Raw genomic sequence first — 25,285 nt, 5'->3', positions numbered from 1 at the left:
CAACAAAATTCACATTACAGTTATTTGGTATCAAAGGGTTCACCATGTCTTACTCTGCTGAGTTGTAGGTGCAAAATATTTGGAAATGTGATTGCAAGCTTCTAAAAGCTCAAAAACGAACAGTTAATCGCAGCCATCACAAAAAATGTCGTAGGTTGGAATCCCTTTATTTCGATGACCTACTCAACTCAACCTGGTTATTGTTTGGTCATGTAGTGTTATCAATAAAAGGCTCAATATAAAACGTCTCGTAGCTTTAGTTTATGACAAGCACTTCGGGTTCTACCGGAAAGCCCTCATCAAATATAGACTCACGCTACTTTACAGTTTCATTTCAGCTTTGTCTATTCATCTAGTCGTAATCTGATCATGTGACCCATACTTCTTGCCAAATGGGGCGAACAATTTCTGCAGCATTTTTTACTATTACAAATGACCAACAGGCTCCTCATGTTTATCAGAGGATGATATGCTAAGGTTAAAAATTAAACTAATTTTTAGGCTAAGTTTTTAAATATTAGTACTCAAAACGACAGCATTACAATGATAATGAAATGAACGCGTAAGAACAATAGACATAGTTTTATTAAATGTGTTAAGTATATTAGCGAAAATATTTCGACGAACGAGGTTGTACGAAAGTGTAAACAGAAGCACGTCGTGTTCAACTACGTCCTATTTGAGCCGTTTTGGGAAAGGATTCCAACCTACAGCGTTTTCGTGATGGCTGCGATTAAGTGTTCGTTTTTGAGCTTTTAAGAGCTTGTAATCACATTTCCACATATTTTGCACCTACAACACAGCAGAGTAAGACATGGTGTATCTTTTGATACCAAACAACTGTAAAGTGAATTTTGTTGCAAGTCAACCATTAAAGAAGATAGCATTGCGCACGATATAAATGTATTACAGACACTGCAGGTATGCCGAAGTTTGCATCTATAGCCACTACTGACCAAGTGAAAGCGAGCTACCGTTACCAATATCAGAAAAGGCTAAATCAACCTTTCAATGACATTCACCTGATGAGTGGAGCCACGTGACACAGGCTTACAGTAGCTTTGGTAAAGTAAAGAGTGTCAAGAGGTAAGCATTAAATAAGCTTATCTAACACCGCATTATTCAATGCCTTGAATGCTGTTAGCACTGCCTACTTATTCCCATACATGCCTGTGTTATACAGAAAAACTGTCTACCTAAGTATTTGGAAAATGCCAGTAAATTCGGCAGATTTTACAAAACCCTTGTTTTACTTCCGATTTTTATGCAACCATTCTAACAGCTAGTTTGATGAAACTGCAAACTATGTTCTTTTCATTTCATATAATTTCTGATGATTACAATTAGAAGCATATATGAATCGCTTCGTAAATAGCCTACCACAGCCAAACTGTTCCATCTTTCCTTGGTTTCATACATTATATTCCTATTTCTCTGGGTGAAAACTGTAACTGTTGTAAGTACATTTTTAACACAGTATATATGATGTATGAATGTATTGCTTAGTATAGCTCAGTTGTCTTATGTTAATGAAAAGTGAAGTTTTTTAATTGGTTAGATGTAAATCCTAAATTTAACAGACCATTAGTTCCGTAGTCTTACTTTAATGTTGACACGTGTGTAATTCTGTGATGAGATCATCTACAATTTATTACGATGCAAGAATGGAGATGTAGCAGTATGTGTTGCTGCTACACGTGTTACCACGAGATAGATATCCTATGTGGGGGAGACTGCGGGCAAGCTGAGCAGGCAAAATTTGATTGGCTATCTCTCTTTTGTTTATAGTACGATAAAATTGAATTTCATAGCATAGGTGCCACCTACCACAGTGTTTCAATGGGCAGTATTATTTTTCCAGTTCAACTAATGAAGTTTTCATAAAAATTAAAAAACCAAAAGAAAATATCGGGGCATGTTGAGCAGAGTCGGGGCATGTTGAGCATGATCGGGGCATGCTGAGCATGGTCGGGGCATGTTGAGCATGGTCGGGGCATGTTGAGCATGGTCGGGGCATGCTGAGCATGGTCGGGGCATGCTGAGCATGGTCAGGACATGTTGAGCATGGTCGGGGCATGTTGAGCATGGTCGGGGCATGTTGAGCATGGTCGGGGCATGTTGAGCATGGTCGGGGCATGTTGAGTATGGTCGGGGCATGTTGAGCATGGTCGGGGCATGTTGAGCATGGTCGGGGCATGTTGATCATGGTCGGGGCATGTTGAGCATGGTCGGGGCATGTTGAGCATGTTCGGGGCATGTTGAGCATGGTCGGGGCATGTTGATCATGGTCGGGACATGCTGAGCATAGAGAATAACGAGCATGCCTGAAACTTTTATTTAGGATGCAAATTAGCATGGAAAAGCTAAAATAGAGCAAATCTAAAATAGAGGTAACTCAGGTAACTAGAAGTATAAATGGGTAAAAGGGATAGTTACAGTTTAATGCATAACTGGAATGAATCCTCCTTGCTGGTCAATGACAGGCTCTGGTAGCACTTAGCAATATTTTTATAGTTCAATCATCCCTCATAGTCTTTATCTGAATAGCGAATGGATGTTCGAGTAGGAAAGCTCTCTCCTGTTTGAATCAGATAGTTTACGAGGACAACCTTATCATCTTTATTAATCATAGTAACACGGGACATCCAATGGAGATAAATTTGAATTTTCTAGTGACCCTGTCATAGGACGATCTGTAACAACAGCTGCTACAAAGTCTGATTCACAAAACACATCACCATTCAGATAGATATACCTGACCTCTCAAATCCAGATATAATGTTTTTAGGTGTTAGAGCATTTAGAACAGCTTGGTTTACAAACTCTTCAATTTTTACAATTCCAACAGTCTCACCAGTATTAAGCCACATCCAGTCATTAATGGCAGTGTTACAATTTGCTCTAAATGTTTGGTACACTGTGATGTCAAGTGGCTGAATACGATAGGAAGTATGAAGAGATGTGGTCAGCATCACCAAACCTGCACATTTTACTTTCTCTATACCATCAACGCTGATATGTGAACTAGGATTGTCCAAGATCAGACGTATAGGATTCATGAACATACCGGGGTAAGTTTAGCATGCTCAACTTACCCCAAATCAACAATGATCAACTTGTCCCACACCCAACTTCACAGGTGTGATCAAAGCTAGAAAACCTACACGTGGAATCACAAAAAAATTATAGTATTACTTTAGAAAGATTCTATTTAATAAGTTGTAACAATGTACTGGTCACAGACTATTTCAATTTGGCCTTTTGCACAAGTATGGTTTACTGGAAAATTACAAGAAAACAGAAAAAATGACGAAGTTCTGAATGAATGGCTTACCTCTCTGTCTTTCACCTCGAGTTTGTAAATACCTCCATGTAATGTTCAAGGCCATAAAATTATGTCCCAAATGTAAACAACAAAATACATGGTTGGCAGGAAATGGCAATGCTCAACTTGCCCCGATGCTCAACTTGCCCGATGCTCAACCTGCCCCGGTCTCCTGTACTGACTCATGGTTTCCATACTGATGCATCTTTTACAATGTAACTTTTACTTAGCTGATGAAAGCTACCCTCTGAAAGGTTGTCAAAAGGTTGTCCGTTCTAGGAAGGTTGTCAATAAAAAGGTTGTCCATGCTAGCCTCACTCACCTGTCTATTATAAGGACAACTTGCGGCAAAACAGAAAACCGTGCAACTGCCTTGTGCAACTGCCTTCCTACATCGTCAGACTGTCAGCTATTGTTATAAGGCCATGTTTTATATACATGAAGCTCTACTATGTACCTAAAACCACAGGTACTCACTCGATCAGCTGCATCACTTATCTGGTCTAGCGTTGCAAATGGCTAGCAGGCATGTTAAGACTCGTGAAGTTACAAAATTTTGTAAGATCGGTCCAACATTGCTTAGATCAGGCTAACACTCCTAAGTATTACACCCTCTGTACGGATCATTGCGTCTGAAAAGTAAAACCAGCTGGCCAAAGTGAATCAGTTTTTACAGAAAAATAAGCAAATTATTCATCATTGCCTCATCTGCTGCGAATTCTCTGCTCTCAGAATTCATTATAAAAAGTGTTTGGTTTTACAAAAACCTGTTTGCTTGACCAAGTTCCTGTTGCATAGGTGGACTATAAGGAAAACATTTGTATATCCTAGATAATTCGACTGATATGTAAAATCAAGAAACTGAATAAACTTAAAAATGTACTTAATTGTATATTTATAGATTGCTCAACAATCGATAAACGCAGCATAGTACAGATTGCATCGCAAGCACACTGCAAATAAAATGATTACTAAACAGGAAACAAATCGCCTAGGGTAGTGATGCAGTGTGCCATTGTTTTCCTGCGCATGCTGCTAACAGTGATGAAACACGTTAAATACCGGCTGAATGTAAGATATGTGATCCAAACTCATTGGACAACAAAAGAACATTATATGTACTTTTAAAACTTGGTAAAAGAACAACTATGCGCTAGTTATGAACCAATAAAATTGATATGACAATAAACAAAATATGAACTGTATAAATTAATTAGAAATAATAATTACACAAGCAGTTGCATGAGAACCTTATGAAGAACGCTTTAGACACCTTAATAAAAAGCAACTAAAACCTATTACAGTACATAAAATTACTTTTTAGGTTTTGGAGGAGGCGCTGGAGGCTTAGGTTTTGCTTTTATAGGTGGGGGTGGCTTTTTAAACTTTTGCACCCCAACTGCCAGCAATTCAGATGCATTAGAGGAATCTGTGCTCTTGGACATTGACGGGAATGGAATTGTTAATTGCCCCGATGCTGGTGTGCTTGGAAGGCTTTGCGAGGCATCTGTCGACTCTTCGGCGACGAGATTGTTAAGTGGCTGGGTTTTCCTACTATCCAACAGATCCAAGTGAGAAGGGATGCTCGGAGCCTTGACTTGTATCGGATTCCCTGTCACAGTTTGCACTTTGCCACTTACCCTAATGGTTTCAACAGGAGTAGACGACTCCTCTTTAGGGCTGTTTGCCGAGCTTGTGGACAATGATCTCTTAAAGCTAGACAACTCCCTAGGCCGAGAGAAACTCGGAGTGATAAACTTGATGGCTGCCGGAGCTCGCTGGAGCTCGGTGTTAGACTTGATACGTATTATAGTACCATCACTATTCGCAAATGTCTCAGCGACACTCTCTAACTCGCTATGGTTGTTCGCATGGTCAACCACTGATGTTACGGCAGGAGGAGATGCTGGCATTTGCAGGGGTTCGTTGTAGCTGCCAACAGGACTGCTGTCACTCGTACTGTCAACCAGTGGAAGATCTTGTACCAGGTCAGGGGTGCATCTGGTAGGAGGAGGAGAAGCAGGTTCTTGCACCACCGATCTATCTACTTCTAGAATGTCATCTGACACCTTACCTTGTCTCATAGTTTGAAGGTTGGACATCACCTATGCAAAGAGAGCAAAAGTTTAAAATTAAAATTCTTAAAACTTCTGCCTCTGAAACCATTATATTACCTAAATGATTGTAAACCCAGTCATGCCACCCCTACCTCAGCTAGAGCCTTGTCTATGTTTTTATTCTCCTCAATTGATGAGTAGCTTGCTGTGCTTTCCTTGCGGTGTGCGTCGCAAGCATCAGCATCAACAGGGGAGTTCAACGTGATAGGTTTCGACACCATGGTATCCAGAGGTACAGACGTAGTGTACGTAGAATCTACGGCTGCAGGCTTCAGATATGTCGTCACCTCATCACTGAACTCCGTCTCTTTCTCCACTTTTCTGATGACTGCCCTCGGCACAGACGGCCTGCGATTAGCACCAGCCTGCAACCAAACTTATTGACTGAGCTCCGTTTGTACGTATAACAAAGAGCTGCCCATCATAGACGACACACGCTATACGTCTAGCCTATATGAGCACTATCCTCAGGAGCTGCCCATCATAGACGACACACGCTATACGTCTAGCCTATATGAGCACTATCCTCAGGAGCTGCCCATCATAGACGACACACGCTATGCGTCTAGCCTATATGAGCACTATCCTCAGGAGCTGCCCATCATAGACGACACACGCTATACGTCTAGCCTATATGAACACTATCCTCAGGAGCTTTGGTTAAACTTTAATTAAAGCTTCATTCAGTAATAAAGGCATTTAACAGGTTCTACTGATTTGTGTGAGAAAAACATGTAACTTGAGGAATTGTAAAAATTCTCGAAAAATAATTTTTCAAAGCACCAAAAAAGCTTTTAGAAACTTTTAGCAGTTTTATGACACACTATAAAACTACAACGAATCATTCATAGTCAAACCTTGACTCGCCCTCACTTGTACTTACGAATTTTTTGTCATATGACTTAAAGTTTCAAATTTTCTTGAAGAATTTCAGTTTTGTATGCTCAAGTAAATAAATTTGTGGAAATGAAAAATCATATGAAAAAAAAATCTAAAATGAATTCATTTAAACTCCGGTGTAAGTGAGACTAAGTTACACCGCACACTTCCATACTTTTAAAAGTAAAGCGCAGTAGACATTCCGATTACGTAAACCTCCTTTTACATAAATTCCCATGTAAATAACTTATGTGAAGTTTTCGCATTGTATTATGTAAGAAAATCCGCACGGCCTCAAGTTGGTACAAGTTCCCAAATTTGATTTGAATAACGGGACTGCTATAGTTAGCTTTAAAAGTATCCCTTTCTCTCTTGCCGCACTTGGGAGAGAAACCGACATATAGTATCTATTACACTTCTTTTACTTCATTCAAGTCATTATATTTGTTTTGTAGCAAAGACCTTGCTGCGGAGAAATAAAGCGAAAAAAATTCCAATAATACCAATAGTTACTGAACAGTCATTAAATTGAAAAGTTATATATTTTTTTCACTTTGGCGAGTCATAGTGGTTTGGAAAAATATTGGAACATATTAGGCAATTTACACGTAATCCTTATAATTGCATGTAATTACGTGCAATTAAAAGGATTATACATTATACTGTTCGTATAACATAAAATCTTATAATATAAACGCTCTCAGAAGAGATTATTTATGTTGTACGGGCGTCTGCTGTAATAATAAAAGCCTTGCTTACTGAATGTTACCTTATTAATTTAGTTCTTACTTATGATTTTAAATTCTGAATTTAGTTGTTCCCAGTTTTGTATAATTTTTTTGTTTTAATACTATATGTGATTATTATATTAATATTCTTAACCTTTATCACTGGTTTTTAAGCTCGGGCACAAATTAGGTAAAGTGTGATGTTGTATTATAAGAACAGTTGCTCCAACATATGAAGCAATATTGAAAGAGATTAACTTTGTATATCGCTTGGGTTTATGCTCGGCATACCATAGGGTTGTAATATGGAATCAAAAGATGAATGCTTACCGATGAGTGACTAGGTGTTGACTTCCTGCTATGTTCTGATTGGTCACTCAATGATTCATTAGATGCTGTACGAACCAGAGGAACATCAATTTCACCTGGTTCAATTATTTCTTTCGTAGGAGGAAGTCTACGAAGATGATACAAAATCTTTCCCATAACAGTCTAACACTTACTTCACTTGTTTACGTCTGGTTTATCAAGAACGAGTTATGCTTCCCATCCTTGTTGGAGAAAAATCATAGCATCAACTTTTGAGGAGTCAGTCATACATCAAACAAAACTGAAAACTAATTAATTGAATTATTTCATTGTGCAAGGGTTGAACAGCCATTATATAGAGTTAAACTTGCAAAAATGATAACTTGAAAGTAAGGCTGAAATAAAACCTACAAGTTTAAGATCTGGAAATGTTTATTACAATCAATTACCACTCGTGTAAACATCTAATTGACTCACAAGGGGACTCAGTCTGTGCGTATGAAATAGAAAGAAGTGATAAGCTTATAAGAATAAACAGCCCCCAAAGTCACGCATACCTCAGCTGCAATGATAGCTGACTTCCACTGCTAGTACTTGGAATATCAGGCTGAGAACTGCACTTCTCTGCAAGCTGCCCTGAGTCTGGTGCAGACTCAAGAGCTGGTAATTGAAGCTGTGAATCGCTGCGTCGTTTGTTTATGTTCACCTTTGGGGAACCCTCGGGTAGAGGGGCAGAAGTTAAGCTACGGTTTGGCAGACTCCCTGTGCAGCTCGGTGTAGTGGGCGCTGACACGTCATCTCTGCATAAGATACGACATGATAAAAACTAGTAATTGAATATATAAATAGATACTCATCCAAGACTCATTTGATATTCATTGGAGACCTGCATATTCAAGACATTCATATTTTGATCAAAATCTACGCCTTAGAAACTGCCAATGCTATCAAGCCCAATTAACAAAAAATAAAACAGGTTTTGGTTGCTATTTGCTACTATACGTAGGGCTTTTTCAGTCTAAAGGTAAGTTTTACCCATCCTCTCCATGCTGACTAATGGTTGTATATTTAGAATTGAGATTATTGATCCACTAATTAATTATATTACATATATTATATATTATTATTATTATATATATATTACCTGTAGTATAAAATCAGGTTTCTCTTTTTTAAATAAATTTCAAAAGTAATTAAAACATTAAATTCAAATTTCCCACTGTACCTCAAAGAAAAGCCTACATACAATGTGCCTCAAGGGTCAAACAGCATTTTGAGTCCTCACACGCAGTTCTACGCTGTTAGAACTTCCATATTGGAAGATAAATATGGCAAGATAAGTATAGATGCTAACTGTTTGAAGTGAATGTATCTGTCGGGGATAAAGCCTGCCTTGCCCTCATGCACGCCTTCCCACCAGTCTGCTGACTTTTGGTTATATAACAAGAGCGTATCTCCCTGCTTGAATGATAGCTCTCCCTCGGTCCTGCCTTCATAGTCAAATGCTGCTGTGGCTTCAAACGCATCGGCATCTGCGAACAAACAGCGCCTTAAAATCATCTCACAATACCTCTGTAGATGAGGCTAATTTGTCAGGGTAAGCGAGTGCTCTGCAATGATGTAGTTCTTGCTATCGGGGAATCTTGTAGCTTCAGGTGAATCAACATTACTGATGCAATTATAGTTATTCTATGGCTGAGAATGGGCACACAAGCCTGAATCTAAGGGTACTTAATTCGATCAAGGTGCTAGTGAATGATGTTGTGCAGCAGTGTCATTTATTGAAATGGCAGCACTTCTTATAGACAAGACATCGTCTGATAAGTATGTGCCTGCCACACTTACTGATATAAGTTAACAAATGCTGACAGCAAAGACGAACAACATCAAATACTGAAGAGCAGCAAAGAGTAAAATGAAAGAAATTGAATCAGTCTTTCAAGGCTGCTGACAACATAGAATGCTGCAGGATGCCTTACCCAACAAGTCTGAAATACATAATCAGAAGATGACAAAGATGAGACAATTCATAAAAAGACTGATGAACAGTTTATATGCCTAGACTATTACATTCTCAGCTATCCAATGTTTAAGCGGTGCTCGCATTATGAAGCATGAATTTCAAATATGAAGTCAAATACACAAAGATGCATAATAGAATATTAAATTTGGTTCAAGGAAATGTTTTGCTCACCATCATCACTGTGTTCATTCTCACTTCCATCTGCTTCATCCCGATCGCTAAACAAAGAAAGCAAATGTGAGGAAATATGCAACGATTACAACTCTCATCGATGTCTCTCAGGCTATGTTTCCAGGCTTCGCTACACTGATGTTAGACTACAGAGGCTGTGTTATATATATTCAACATTATGATATCGCTACACTACAATGCTGCTATATAACAACATCAGTACAGTGACTTACATGTACATGATTTACACCAGGTTATTACGCAATTACTATAACTAAATACTTTAGGAATTATGCTCTCGATGCTTGGAAATGTTAATGTAAAAAGATTAGTTACATAGAAAGATTTCTGTTGACAGAGTTAAACGAGTGAGAAGAGATTTCAGCAGCTTATTTGGGTAAACGAAAGAAGTTGATATTGATGACCAAAGTACACCGGCACTACAAAGTATATTATAGGCTGTGATTAATTTCTTCACAATAATTTTATAATAAAACGGACAGGTTGATTTTTATAAAATAACTTGCTCATTTAGTTGCAAGTTCTGCATTGACAAACAATAAAATTTAGCTGTTGACTGCAGTGTTGACTGGAAAATTACCAAGAACATTTGGAACTGAAGTAACGTTATCAAACTATTACAGTCAGTATCTATATAAGATAGCTAGTAACAATAGGAGCTGGCAGCATCAAATCTCCTCTCGATATTAACAGTTGTGGTTAGTCAGCTTGTGTTGCTCTGATTAGGCTGTGGCCATAACGAAGAACACATAGACTGCATAGTTAGACAGCTAGAAGCAGACGATTAGAACCAAGCGAAGCAACTAAAATACTACAACACTCACTTCTAACAAACACAACTTTCATGACAAACCAAAGAGGAGACACGTTGTTAACGACACCGCTACGATAGAGTGAGACACTGTCAGAGGTGATGACCAATAAGGAGGGGTTAGATTAGCGGGCCAAGCCATTGTTGGTTACAGTGAAGATAAGATTAGTGCACACCGACTAGAAATGCTCATTCCAGAACTTGGTCTATGGTACGATGAGCGCCGCGCCCTGCACTGTCCCACGAGTGCTCGGCAAGACCAGATTTAGTGCATAGAAACTCCTTAGGCTAGAATGTGACACCATAGAATAAACTAACGACGTTCTTCCTGCCTTCTTTGTAGCAATCCTTCATACAACAAATTTAATGTGAAACCCTTTTAAAAGAAAAAGTGGTGATCTGACGATACCCTGCTAATGCGATGGAAACAAGAGAGTAACAGGAATAAGTTAACAATATCAATAGCTTTGCGCAAAAACGATCAGTTATGCATGAAATAATGGTTTTGTGTAAAGAGGTGAGATGTGAATATATTGGAGCTTGGTTTGTATAGGGTTATGATGGAGCGTAACAGTGCAGAGCACAGCGCGAGGCTCTCATCACCTTATCTCAATGCTGGCCGAGCGAATATTCTCGTGGGACAACCACGTCTTATAGCTCGGCCACTGCTGCCCGGCAGCGGCACCGCTTGCCCTATAAGCTTTTGACCATTGGCTCAAGCTAGTTACAAACTTAGCCTCAGTCTGGCGTATAAACGCGATTCTGCAAATGAACAAGAGGAGACGAAACTGATTTAGAGAACAAAGCTAGGAGCAACAATCTCAAATGTATACAAAAGTGTATGAGAGACTGTAGTTGATATGTGACACAGGGGAGACGAAGCATCACGTTATGACAATGTTGAGAGGTGTGTGAAGTACTGTATCGCATGAGTTCAGATGACAATATCAAAGGCATTAGTCGCTTACTAACCATAGTGCTAAATCAATCACTGGCCTTAGCAATTTAGAGTATATTTATCTACTAAATACGAAACAAAGTAATCCTTCATATAATTATGCTGTGTTGACAAAACAACATTAGCTAGCAACATATGAACATAAAACAATATTATAAAAGACATCAAGGTTACAAAGCTCGTATGCTAATTTACAGCATTCTTAAAAATTCCCATATCGTATCATCAAGTATACTAAAGTTTGCTTAGATTTAAAAGACGAAGACTGAAACATAAGTGAGCACTGGTAATTCTAATAAGATCAGAGGCTTGTAAACGATTTATCAGCAAACATATAGCCTACCCAGGATCAAGAAGTATTCGTTCATAATGTGGTCCGGGTTCCTCCTTGGGGAATATCTCAGGGCTATGCACTATAATAAGCTTAACCAGATCATTGACGCTATTTTGGTGCATCACCTGGCAACAAGAAATTTGACAGGTACTAACAAGTGATTAGGCGATGACGGAGTGGGTGCTTGAATGACAAAGATGGACTTCATACAGTTGAACTTCTGCTTATGATTGCCTTAACGTATGAACTTTTGAATATGGAAAAGGAACTTTTGAATAGAATCAAGTATTTCACTCAGTCTCATTAGTAATGTATAATCAATAGAAGTACTTTCAAAACTATTATAAAAGTGTTCCAGCCATACTGGAGAGTTAGTGCATATCTTATATATTTTAACGCAGCTCACTTTGTATATTACCCACAGAATTACACATGGTTGATGCAGTTCACACCTTTCTATTTAAAATATAATTATGGCTTATTTCAATTCATTCTTGTATTGTGGATAGAATATAAATTTTAATATTATTCACACAATTTAATGCGATAGCTGTTTCCAAGAATAAATTTAAAAGAATTGTTCATCTTTCCGTAAATAAATTTGATCAAATTCAAAACTCCAAATTTAACTATAGCAAAAATAACTAGTCTATTATTTTTGCTAGTTAAAAACTTCAAAGTAACAATAGAAGTTTGTGAATAAAATAGAACGCTTGTGCTTGTACAGTCACTTATATTGACTATTACGTCTATTGACTGTTACGTCTATGCGAGTAACAGTAACCTAATTCAGTGGAACAATGATATTCTAAATAGGCTAGAACTTATCTCTTCTGAGTTCAGTGCATAATTATTTAACTTTTGGCACAATCAATATTTAAGAATGTATTTATGTATCCTAGTGCCTTATCAGTTCCGGATTACATGCTACCATCGAGGTGTCGAGGTCTATTTTCAAAACACTAGAATTAACGGAAAATCAGACATCAAACCATATTGTTTCACAAGTTTTCCACCCCAATGTAAATATGGTCGAACAGCCTTTTGGTGATGTAAAAATGATGTGCATCCAACTACCCGGCATGAATAACATATGCACTACGCTTCTACCTGGTTGTCTTCATGAGGAATCGTAAGAAGAGTTGGTCCAAAACAAATGGCCAGGTTGTAAGGGTACATGCGGTTCTCATCGCTGTACTGGGCTAGATGGTCAAGGAAGGAGAAGAGGTACCTCATGATGATGACTTTAGTAGGAGAGAGCGTGTGGATGAGTTCTTTGATGCGCTCCACGGCCTCCACGGTCGGAAGTTCTAAACCAGAAAGCATTTCAACTGAATTGGAGAAACAAATGAGGGCAGTGGGCCAATAAGAAATGGAATCAGGGTGCAAAATCAGTGTGCACAAGATAAGTGCTAGCGATTGGAGATATCCTCCATTTTGACTTGAAAAAATTTTGATTAATTTAATTTTGCTGCCATACTAAGCATTTATTGTAGCTTTAATAAAGCAGCAACTATAAAACATATTATTTCCAACGTATTGTCCAAGACTTCGACGATGAGTCTCATGGTTTGACCAATAAACGTATTTTGCCAAAATTGTTATAGATGACACGTTATAACATCTTTGTACAATCCAATCAAATTTCTAGCAATTTTTTAATTAAATCTCTAAGTTTTAAAAGACAATCTGCATGAGAAATCTCTAACACTTCCAAATTTCCAGAGGAATACAACACATTCTAAATTACCAACTCATATGAAATAGAATATACTAGAAATTCCACTGTCATACAGCCCACGACCAAAGTAGTAGTGGAAAAAAGAAAGGGTACTGTTGGTTGTCGAAAAAGTAGCCCTCAGCAGGAATTGACAGAGTATAATGTAAATGAGACTTGTTTGAGATGATATAAAATAAATTTGAGGGAGCACGACTCTAAAAAGGCGCAACAGAAATAACAGAAATGTAACAGAAATAAATATTAATAAAATAAATAATTAAATATCTCAAACTTATGTTTTACAATAATAAAATAAATATTAATTCAAGCTGTAGACCTAAACTACTGTATGTAATTTAAATAACAACAGCAATAATGATATATGTTTATTATATCTCTTATTATATTGAAATGCAATATTAAAAAGAAATGGCAAGCTGCCGTGTAATATACAATTTGAAAGTTGTTTGTTGGTTAAAATAAATATTAATTCAAGCTGTAGACCTAAATTACTGTAAGTAATTAAACTAACAGCAATAATAAAATGTTTATTATATATCTGAAATGCAATATTAAAAGTAAAATATATTGTAATATACAGTTTGAAAATTGGTTGTGTTGAATGTAGAACGGTTTTGACAGCGATATGTAACAGAAATAAATATTAATAAAATAAATATTTAACTATCTCAAACTTAAGTTTTACAATAATAAAATAAACATTAATTCAAGCCGTAGACCTAACCTACTGTACGTAATTTAACTAACAACAACAATGAAGAAATATGTTTATTATATCTCTGAAATGCAATATTAAACGTTAAACGGCAAACTGATGTGTAATATACAGTTTGAAAGTTGGTTGTGTTGTGATGAATGTAGAATGGTTTTGACAGCGGTATGTAACAGAGAGCAAGCGTTGGCATTTACGCGTCTGGAAGTTTTATGCAAACTGGAGTGAAATAAAGAAATATTCTTGTCATAAAAGGGCGTTGTAGTAACGCCCTACCTTGTAGATAAGATGTAAAGAAATCTGGCTGATGTTCTAGATAATTTTAAAAACCTTCGGTAATTGGACAAAAACGAAGGCTGATAAACTGTGTACCACATTTTCGTACCTGTAAATCGGTCTACGCCTCAAACAGTAGACAAACAGTACACAGTTCTACTATCTGTCGCACGGCTTTATTGGCGTTTCGTAGGTCGGTCGAAACTATTAATAAACCAAGGTGTTCAAGCGTTTTGTGGCGATTTGTGGCAAGACTTTATCGTTCTATTCTCTGTCGCTCGGCGTTTCAATTTCCGGTCTTAACTTTTATTAAACGAAGCTTTTCAAGCGTTTTGTGACGATTTTCGTCCTAATAAATCTGTCTATTTATGTATAATCCGATTAGATGGGTTAGTTTTAGTAATTTGCGTCAACCTTTCAAAGTTTTGGTAACATATTTAAATAGGTTTATATGCGTTTTGTATCATTATTATACTTAAACGACTTTACTGAAAAATAGTTAATTTGTTGATAGGATTTCGTTGCAAGGGTTTGGTGACGGCCGTTAACGGATAATTTTTCGGGAGTTGTGTGCACATGTGCATTTATCATAATTCTCCCAATCAATCGTTTCACTCTTGTTTGGTCGTGGGACTATCTCATACATTCATGCAATGATACATCGCTAACTTATAGCTCATCTTCAGCCCTCTATTTGCAGTTTGATAATTGAAAAACATTAACAATTCATCAAAACATTTTATTTAATGATATTTAAACTACTTCACAATGTAGTTTAGAATAAGTTACATATCATTAAGTGTAGTAAAAAAAAGTAAGTTGGAATAGCTGTTGGTGTGCTCAATTAGCCATCAACCAGTTCAAGTTGAGGCATTATGAAAGCTTAGAGCTTGACCTCAACTTGACCTCACAGGATTTTGCCTGCAGTTCAGGTAACATAAATGTAGGAATAAATATCCAACACTGTTAAAATCCTCTGACGAGTTTTCATGCAGTAATTAAATGACTCCAGTAAAAAGATAAAACACTCGACTCCAAACATGCAGAGACAAACTAATGTCATGGATAGCATAAATAATGAAAACGATATGAAAATTAGATTAATGTAATTTTAAGGAATATGAAGTAGTGCAAAACTAGCTCATCAGCGATTCATCTACATGTACGTGACATATCTATGTGTAAAGGAGGGGGGCTTCTCAGCATAACTATATTAAGATCTTACGAATTGAGGCTACAAGATTGTCAAAGAGAGTGATAGGAAAAAGAGGCTCCTGCAGCTCCCTGAAGAAGAGTTTAAGAACTCCAGCTATAGAGTTAATAGAGGACGAGTCTGTTACGTCTGCCAGCGGATCTTCACCTATCAAAGTTAGTATCATGTATTTATAGAGTACTACCAAATATCACAGGTAGATAAAAAGCAGACAACTCTAAATATAACAAATACCACTCGAAGGTGTAGACAGACTGAAGAGAAAGGCTACTCTGCTATTCTGCAACTACTAATCTCCAAATGAGTAGACAACATTTAAAATTAAGTCATCTTACTAACCCTTTTCGAAAGAAGCCTTAATCTCATTTATTTCTGCCTGGAGACCAGAGACTCTAAACACACCCTCGTGATGCATTCCATAGAGGTTGATAGCACGAATACAGCTCCTGATGATGAGAGGAATTGCCTCCTCGGTAGCCTGATAGAAATAACAGCAGGTGTGCACTAGTGCTCCATCCATATAATATACATAAAGACCAAGGAGTTTTAACATATTATATCACTAGATATGATGATAAGTAATGCGAGTGAGTTTTATTAGCTCCAAAGCATAAATAAAATCCTGTCTCAAATTCTATTCGAGTAAAAATCATCTTTGCAAAGCAATTATAAAATGCTAAGCAGCTGCAAGCTGAATAAGTAAAATATATTTCATTGAAACTACAGTTTGTGAAGGAATTTGTGTCCTTGGAATATCATGCATTCGGCTCAACAATTTCTGCTCCATTCACAGGTGTAAAATTCAAACCTTCGCTCTGCATCAGAGATGATAAAAACTACAAGCCTCAAGTTTCATTGCATTGCTAACGGTTTTGGCATTGAAGTAGATGTAAAACCATGATCAAAAACCTTAAGACAACAATGATAACTTATAACTTATAGTATGATAAGGTGGTGAGAAATGGGGAGATATTGGCACGCCGCCAAGATCTATGAAATTTCTTTGAAAATTCCTAGTACTTGGGATATTATTTTATGGGTTATTTTATTTTGAAAATTTGGCAGACGAATTTTTACATAAAGTATTGATACTTCAAGCACTTCATATATGCTATCTAACGACAAATGGCTTTATATATACTATCTAACGAGGTATGGCAGTCACACTGAAGTCTGCTACAGAATGCTGTTAAAAGTTGGATGTGAACTAAACCAATAAGAGGGTACATAGGGCAAGGAGAAGATACTTACCTCAACATACTCTTCAAGATTGCAGCCAAAGACCTTGGGTCGACCAACAATAGGAGACTTGCCAATCCGACGCTGTTTATTAGGTTTAGGCGGCAATGAGGGTGGCCGAGCTGGGATCCCACTTCGGCCATGAGAAGCATCCTCCCCGAGTGCCTTCTGCAAAGTCGCGTGCTTGACCTGCAGCCTAGCGATCAGGTTGCTATCCAATAGATAACTCTTGAATTTCTGTGTCAAAGGAAAGATTAATTGTCAGGATGGTGCTAGTGGTAAAGTGAGACAACTCCCGATGAGAGACTGAAGAAAGAAGTGTTCACTGTAAGGTGTACATCCCTAGTCTAATGGCGAGCTATTGCAAGTGCACTGTACCAATCTATATGTGTCTACAGTCCTTGCCAGTCAAGGCACTCGAATTAATCCCTGATTTCTCATGTGACAGTCCTTTCACTGGCGCCTTTTCTCAAATGCATTGGCAGTCTTTCCTTTGAAGCAACAGGAGCTCTAGCGAGAGAAGCCTTTGCATGATTCAAGGACAGCCCTGGCGGAGTTCTAAGTTGATCTTTTCAGCATTTTAAGCCAAAACAGATGCTTACCTAAACTACCAATCTATAAACTACCAGTAGAAACACCCAGTATACCCACACTATAGTTCTCTTGTCAGCTGCTCTAAGACATGGCAGAAAACGGCGAGATTAATTTAATGACTAGCTATACCTGACCAAGGACCTAAGGCTACGAGAAACTTTGTTAATGTCAGGGAGAGCAAACTCTGCCAAATGACTATAACATTGAAAGCCAGCAAATAAGATATGCAGTAAAGTATGTAAAGGGACGGGGTCTTGACTGACCTCGAAGTAATACTTCTCAGAGTCTATTCGACGCTTGCGAGCTTCCATTTGTTGCATTGATGGTTTGTAGACTGCCTGATCGGACTTGAAGAGACTCGTAACATCGTAGTCTTGCAGACTCAGCAACCCCATCATGTGCTTATCTACTGCCTCCACAGATTTCCAGGTCTGTGTAACAAAAAAGATAGCATTGAATATCAGCTTACCGATGATAACTAGAACAGAAAATAATCCATCTACAACCTCCAAATCTATACGGAACAGCTGAGATGACCTCCCGGTACTTCACACGATACTTCACATGCACATACAGTGTCCAATAGCTTTAACTACTCCGAGCCTCTCTTGACACCGAAGGTAATCTTTCTGTTATCCTCCCAAGCTTAACCCCACAATACAGGTCTAACGTATTACAATAGCCATCCGGTAACCTGTGTATGACCAGGGAGGCAGCCATTGGCACGTTTGCACAGTCGAACAAGACACGTCGATTAACCGATGACAGATGAGCTGTCAAGGCTTACCTCTTCATTCTCAAGCCTCAGGGTATCGAGCCTGTTGTGTAGCTGCTGATAGCGGTGTACCAGCTCATCCTGCACCGGCTTTTGGGCGCTCACTTGCGACACCTCGTCTCCTCGGTGGGGCTGGTACTCAAACTTCTTTGGAAGACTAAATAAGCCACTAAAACATAAACCTGCTGCTGTTTATCAGCACACATGACTGTTCATCTCTGCCTAACTCCTAAAACTGGTCGAGATATAAAAATCAGCAAGTGGCAGTTGGTGGCATCCAACTTTCCATGCCACTTGCGCTACAAGGTGTGGTCGTAGGTTCACAAATGAATTTGAAATGTTTTTCCAAGTCACTTCAAAAGGCGGAGAAAAGTGGTTTTCATAAATGAAGACAGTTTAATGCATACCCACCATCCTTCAACAAGCCTAAACCAGTGGAAGCTTGACAGAACTACATCCCTTTCTAATAATCTATTACCAAACCTGCCCCTTAGGATGAAGTTCAAATAAAGTGAAACAGACCAAGTCTATGCACAAGTTTGTTATTCCTCAGGCATAACCAGACAAGAACTCACCCGCTTAACTTAACAAAATGAAATAATAACCTAATAATAAGTGATAACTGCAGTACGTAAAGATGAATGCAAAGCAAACAGAATATTGTATATTACACTGTTGCTCCTTTTTCCTCCAACGTACTATTTGAATGTATTACATTTGCAAACATTGTTTGACACCGTTCCGTTTACTTTTCATGTAATACAAGTAAGCCAACACTGGCCAGGCGCGGTCTCCATATAAGTTGATCCCTTCCTCCCATGCGTGGAGAGGAAGGACCATGGACTGGAGAAGTAAACGCTGATCAATACCGTAACAGGGTAATGCTGCGTAAACAAAGGCATTCTAGACCTTCCATATGCTCCGTGACATTTTATCCTCACATATTATGTAACAACAGCTTTCTATGGAGTGGTCAGTCACATTACACCTGCTTCAATTCGCATTCCTATTATATTAGTGTGACAAGAGAAGTTCAGGAAACAAGTAGCCATTAATTCGTATTCTGATTTATGCAAATAAAATTTGAATTTGGCTCTCTGATCATTCCTTCTGAATATTGCAGATTACACAGTTTATCGCCTCCTTGACAATAATTCACATAAACATAAAAACATTAAATACTTTAGTTGCGTTCATACTTATGCAATTAAAAATTAAGATGGTGCATGTCTTTTCGTATTAATTGCAAACAATTAAAAATTGAATAACTTTGCTGAGTTTTGAAATACTCAAATATCAATGCAACTTGTCTAGTAATGATAGACAAGAACAAATCCTGTAATAATCCTGTGATAATCCTGTGATAATGCTCACTAAACCTTCTGGCTGCCAGCTGATCAGTTGCACTTTTACTACACATCCATTGAACAATCAGTTCTTAGGAGATCAGGTAACATTGCTTGTTTAATTAAATAGCAAGTGAATTACTGATTTAAACTCCTTATAATCTATATTGTGGCTTTCTAACATACATCTAGTTGTAAATCCAATGAAATTTTAATTTACTATCAGGAAAGTCAAATAGCGAACTAACAATCGGACTGATAAAGTATGTTTTATGTTCACAAATAATTCATATAAACCGCTACGACACAAGAATCTTTTTAAATTTAAATCTTAAACACAATAAATATTCATTGCAAATAGTTGATCAACTGTATGAATACAACAACCTTGTAGCTGAAGCATTTACGATTGAGTTTGATGTCCTGAAAAAAGCTCTTACAACATATAAATGACTTTCAGCAATCAGCAGCTGCTCTTCTCATTTTAACAGTTGATGAAAAAATCCTTTGTTTTTTTACTTAAAGCGTTTAGCCGTTTCTTGATTTTGAGAATAATTCTGCTTGATACGAAAAGCCATAAAACTGGTTTGATAAGGTTCAAGAAGAATGATAGCTTCTGAAATTGAACATTAACTGCGTGTAGCAAAGTCTTAACGAAAAAATAATTTGTTATTATTTTACTAAGTATAGGTATAATGTTGTGCTAAACAGGTACATACACTATAAAAAGGCATTTCAAGATGTTTATTATCACTTATCACAGACTGGTACTTACTTTTAATATATCATGGCTACATACACAAATCATAAAGTCTACGTGAGTTCTCTTTGCGCACTGACCAGATAGCCAAGGTGGCAGAACTAACCTTTGGTTTTTAATTGCTAACAAACACGTTTAAACAAGCCGGAAATATTTGCAAGCAGAACTTGTTGTTTTTGCTGACACTAAAAGTATCTTAAACAAGGTCTACAAAAACAAACAAACAAAAATTATGCGATAATAATATGTTGCCGATTGCATAGATTTTTTACTTAGCCAGCTTCCTAGTGACTTACATAGGAATAACGATAATAAACAGCGAATGATTGGACTTAGTCGCAGAGGAAGCTACCCAGAATAGTTTGTCCATCCGGTAACCTACGCAGTTATCATAGACCCTTCAAGGCTGACAGTATCACTTCAACCATTTAGTAGTGTGAGAAATACTCTAGAAATCAAGGGAAAAGATTTAACCTGTTGCACTTCTGAAAGCTCTGTTTGTCTTTGTTGTGGTCGAGCTCTTGAACACATTTGACCATGCAGTCCATGGATGTCTGATGCGAGTTTTTCATGTTCTCGAGACACGACTTGTAAAGTAGCATTGACCTCTGCATCGCATTGTGGTACCCAAAGTCCATGCACTGCGGAACGAAAGAAATAACAAAGAATATTTTAGAGCAGAGCTACACACAGATGAGTTACAAGCTCAGAAAGTAAATAACAAAGGTTTTTACTGCAGACGGTAGACGACTGCAAGAGTAATACACACCAAGGCAATTTATCACAGCTAGCAATGCAGATCATATAATCACGTTACATTCCTTAATAATGGCTGTACGATCATAACTTTAACTGAAATTTTGTTTGCCAAAAAATGTGTCGCTCTTCATTCCAATCAAGATAAAATTGTTGATAATTACAGCTCTCAGCTCCCAAATGGATGACGATCAAGGACTTGCTGGCAATATATTAAACAAAGTGGAACATAAAGAATCAGTAAAGAGCTCTTACATATATTGTCCCCTTCACAGTACAAATGATACGAGTATTTGAAAAAAATGATGGAGCATGCTTCGCCTAAAGGGAATGAAAGCAAAGACCAGCCCAGAATGTTATATGTTGCCACTTGCGAATTATTTCATTTTTGCTCACTTGTGCCAGAAAGCCATGGAAACGAAAAACTTTTGTTGGCTTACAGATTGACAAACAGAATGAAGGACTATAAAACAAAAAGGTAAATGAGATAATTACTATGGCAGTGGCAACATTTCCAAAGAGGATGTTTGTTAGCTTTGGAAGCTCCAAACACCCAAACTATAAACAAGATCTTAGGGCTACTCCATCAAGTAAAACACAGCCTCAGAAAGTTCATAGACAAAGACCTAGAAATGAATAGAAAGAGTCACAAATGAAGGTGAGCTCTTCGATCCTATGGTCATCAAAGACATCCCATGGTCATCTAAGAGATCCCATGGTCATCAAAGACATCCCATGGTCATCTAAGAGATCCCATGGTCATCAAAGACATCCCATGGTCATCTAAGAGATCCCATGGTCATCAAAGACATCCCATGGTCATCAAACCACGAACTACGCAATTACAATTGTCAAATGTTACATAGCTTAATAACAGACTGAACATGAATCGAATCAATTAATCAGAAATCTTTGAGTAATAGAAATGATACGAGGTGCAAAACCTTCAACAAGAGCCCAAAGGGGCTGATTGCATCTCTCATTAACTCACATCTATGAGCAAGAGAAGATCCTCAACAAAGTATTTATTAGTGGCAGCGTTGGCAGCATCAATAGAGAGGAGATACTTATTGCGTGCTTGGAGTGCCTTCAGCTTGTTGTCCGTGTACTTTCCCTGTCTCTAGAAAGAAGAGAGCAAATGTGCAGACGAGAAATAGAACATTATCTTAATCACACACAGCCTGCCAGACAGCAGCCATTCTATTCATAATAACAATCATCTAACAGATAGGGTGTACTAATACGGTCATACTTCGACATACCCGTACCTAGAGGTTCTGGGAGCAAGCTCATATGGAAATTCTCTCGAATCTCAAAGCTATTTTTTATATAGAATAACTATATACAAAAAATTACATTCCCACATCCGAAAAAACACCTGAAACAGGATATTACGATGAAAAACATATTTTTCATTGTTCCAATTTAACACCTACGCTCACCAAGTGGCAAATACCTAAGTATTTGTTACTTTGTTCAAAGAAGTTCCTACCTATAAAACAGATGGTAGCGGCTAACAGCGTTGTCAGAATGCTGTTCAAAATGCAGCACTTCTGTGACGCTACGTAGCATAATATAAATTTAACCTAAATTAATTTAGCTTACTATGCACACACACTTGAAAATAAGTTTAATCTTATGTTACACAAAATTAATTAGAAAATTTACCTTCGCTTTCTTTTTTATATGTTTTTCCGGTTTGACCCTTTTTGCCTCGCTTTCACCTTCACTTTTAGTCAGCCATTTTACAATTTTTCAAACTGATTCCACGAGAAAGACTGAGCGATGCTGTTATCATAAGCGGCCTCTCGCATCCTTGGCCACCTAGTGTTCACCTAGCTCACCTAGTTCATCGAGAACTGTCTCGTATGCTCGTATCTCAAATTTGTCTCGCATCCCGAGGCAAAAATTTGCTCAGAATTTCCTCATATCTCAAATTTCTTGTATGTTGGGTCAGTTGTATGTCGAGGTATGACTGCATACAACTTCACGTTATCGCTCGTCAACCGTGTATAGGCTGGCGAATGTAAAGAAAAACGTCCGCCACTGACTGGGAGTAGATAATAAAAAATCATTGAGGCCTACATGTATCCATAAAGCAGGAGTTATCCTCCACACATTGGTTTCTATGATATGCGAGTCGCACAGTAACTACTCTATTCACTAAATGATAGTCCATGGACAAATCTAATAAAGACATTTTGGAATTTGGCATCTGTAATAAAGCGTATAGTCGGCTATCGTAGCCGACAAATGATAATTATCTATAAAGATCTCAGGCTACAGACTTAAGTGATGCATCGAGAGGCCTATGCTTCTCCACGGTTTACCCCCAGCCCAACTTGGTGGTAACGTAACATTGTGTACTCTAATCAGCACAAAAACACTATAATTGTACTAAAATTGTGAAGAGTATAGGATTGGAATCAGAATGCATGAGACACACCCAGTATGCACCACACCTACACAGGGAATACAAAAGCACTTCCTTATTCATGGCTGTAACATGACTAGGGTGATGACAGTGTAATGACAGTGCTAGAGCTGGTCTAAATGGAAAGATGCATGAAAAGCAATGCAGACGCATAATAACCACAATTTATGATCTTGCTATATAAATTACCTAGCAACAATTATGTAAGCAGAGAAATAGGAGCCGGTCACAAAGCTGGTTTCGCTTGTTCCTTCCACCAGCCATCAACTTTTACATGCATTTACCATTACAAACAAAGGCTGTTTTCTCCCTTCCTTTTGCCCAAGCATGCAGTAAATAATAATCTAATAGGAAACCTTTTCTCTTTGCTTGTCCAATGTTTTGAGTCTTCTGGAATCTTGGCTAGCCTGCTGTTCAACCTTGACCCTCAGAGCCTCAGTGGTCTTTAGCTTTGCCTCAGCCTGCTTGGCTTGTGAGTTGTAGACGTGGTACTCCTTCATATCCTGTGACAGACAGACAGAAGTGAGTCATTTAGAGAGACCGGCATCAACAGACTATCATAGCCATTGGGAAAAAGGCTATGGGCAAAAAGTGAAATCGGCGTGTAGATGAACGATGTAAAATTTATGATCCCAAATCATCCGCTATTGAAATATCAAGTGTAAAGACCGGTCTACACAGATTTTGGCCAGCAACCAAACTGACCACCAATGCCCAAAGTTGTTTTTAATGACAAGACATTTTTCATTAATCAATTACATGATTAAAAAATTTCTACTCTCATGTACCTCGGCTTGTCATTAATTTTTTTTCAACACTTGACTCTTTGTCTCGATTGGATGTTCAACACAAAAATCTATTGAACATCTCTTAAGGCAGTGATGCCACATGTCACAAATTACTTTCACTGAACTATATCTCAATCTCTCAATCTGCTGGCATAAACTTGCCCTGTCCATAGAGTTAATAGCAAATAAGCAAAATTGGCTAGAAAATTACTTCACTGACAAGCAGAGATAATTAATCAATTCCCGATCAACTGAGAATAACAGCACATTCGGCTAGCTTTTGGCACTAAGAAAAGACCCCGTGGATGTATACGTGGATGGATACGTACAGCACCCACCCTCATAATTCGTATCAGGATTATTTTAAGCTTAATTGCGCTGCGTGTCATGACTATCAACTCTCAACTGCATGTGATTTTACTCCAAAACATGTTTAATGTTAGCAATTATGTTAGATCTAATCTATAAAATCTGTCATATTCCGTGTCATCATTCGGCGGCAGTTTAAAAGATCTGAAAATAAATTGCATATGTCTGCTAGATAGAGAGAGTGCATCGCCTAGCTTTAATAGGTGTCTGAAGGAGGCACATGCAAGCGTTGAAAGATGCTCTTACTGGTTAGTGACAGTCAATAATTAGCTGATGAGATAATAGTTGCTTTCAAGGATGCTCATAACTGATCAGATGCAGTGAAGAGGACAGATGGATGTGATGGAATGTCACATGGAATGTTATGTATACAGAGATAAACCCCTTATTTCACTGTGAGATATTGTTAACATATACCTGTATTACATGTATTACCTGTATTACATGTATTACCTGTATTACATGTATTACCTGTATTACATGTATTACCTGAATTACAGGTTTTACCTGTATTACATGTATTACCTGAATTACAGGTTTTACCTGTATTACATGTATTCCCTGTATTACATGTATTACTTGTATTACCTGTATTCCCTGTATTAC

General features: G+C 37.8%; 1 protein-coding gene across 3 annotated transcripts in view; it reads right to left on the bottom strand.

Annotated features, from left to right (window-relative positions):
- Positions 1 to 4,196: 4,196 nt before the first annotated feature.
- LOC137394954 (SLIT-ROBO Rho GTPase-activating protein 1-like) overlaps positions 4,197 to 25,285 on the bottom strand; it is a 50,445-nt gene continuing 29,356 nt past the window's right edge. For 2 of the 3 annotated variants that reach the window (XM_068081732.1, XM_068081731.1), the window contains 17 exons: positions 23,879 to 24,025; positions 22,080 to 22,208; positions 20,807 to 20,973; positions 18,239 to 18,395; positions 17,715 to 17,882; positions 16,870 to 17,094; positions 15,958 to 16,096; positions 15,631 to 15,765; positions 12,787 to 12,986; positions 11,686 to 11,801; positions 10,988 to 11,146; positions 9,553 to 9,599; positions 8,713 to 8,890; positions 7,916 to 8,158; positions 7,380 to 7,506; positions 5,535 to 5,807; positions 4,197 to 5,430 (listed from right to left, as the gene is read on the bottom strand). In XM_068081732.1, the coding sequence (XP_067937833.1) occupies positions 4,639 to 5,430; positions 5,535 to 5,807; positions 7,380 to 7,506; positions 7,916 to 8,158; positions 8,713 to 8,890; positions 9,553 to 9,599; positions 10,988 to 11,146; positions 11,686 to 11,801; positions 12,787 to 12,986; positions 15,631 to 15,765; positions 15,958 to 16,096; positions 16,870 to 17,094; positions 17,715 to 17,882; positions 18,239 to 18,395; positions 20,807 to 20,973; positions 22,080 to 22,208; positions 23,879 to 24,025 (3,402 nt within the window). In that variant the 3' untranslated portion in view covers positions 4,197 to 4,638. The remainder of the gene's footprint in view (positions 5,431 to 5,534; positions 5,808 to 7,379; positions 7,507 to 7,915; positions 8,159 to 8,712; positions 8,891 to 9,552; positions 9,600 to 10,987; positions 11,147 to 11,685; positions 11,802 to 12,786; positions 12,987 to 15,630; positions 15,766 to 15,957; positions 16,097 to 16,869; positions 17,095 to 17,714; positions 17,883 to 18,238; positions 18,396 to 20,806; positions 20,974 to 22,079; positions 22,209 to 23,878; positions 24,026 to 25,285) is intronic. The other variant, XM_068081733.1, reaches the window with a different exon arrangement.

The sequence above is a fragment of the Watersipora subatra genome, chromosome 4 (genome assembly GCF_963576615.1).
Source record: "Watersipora subatra chromosome 4, tzWatSuba1.1, whole genome shotgun sequence".
Taxonomy (NCBI): domain Eukaryota; kingdom Metazoa; phylum Bryozoa; class Gymnolaemata; order Cheilostomatida; family Watersiporidae; genus Watersipora; species Watersipora subatra.
This window is presented reverse-complemented; position numbering and strand designations above follow the sequence as displayed.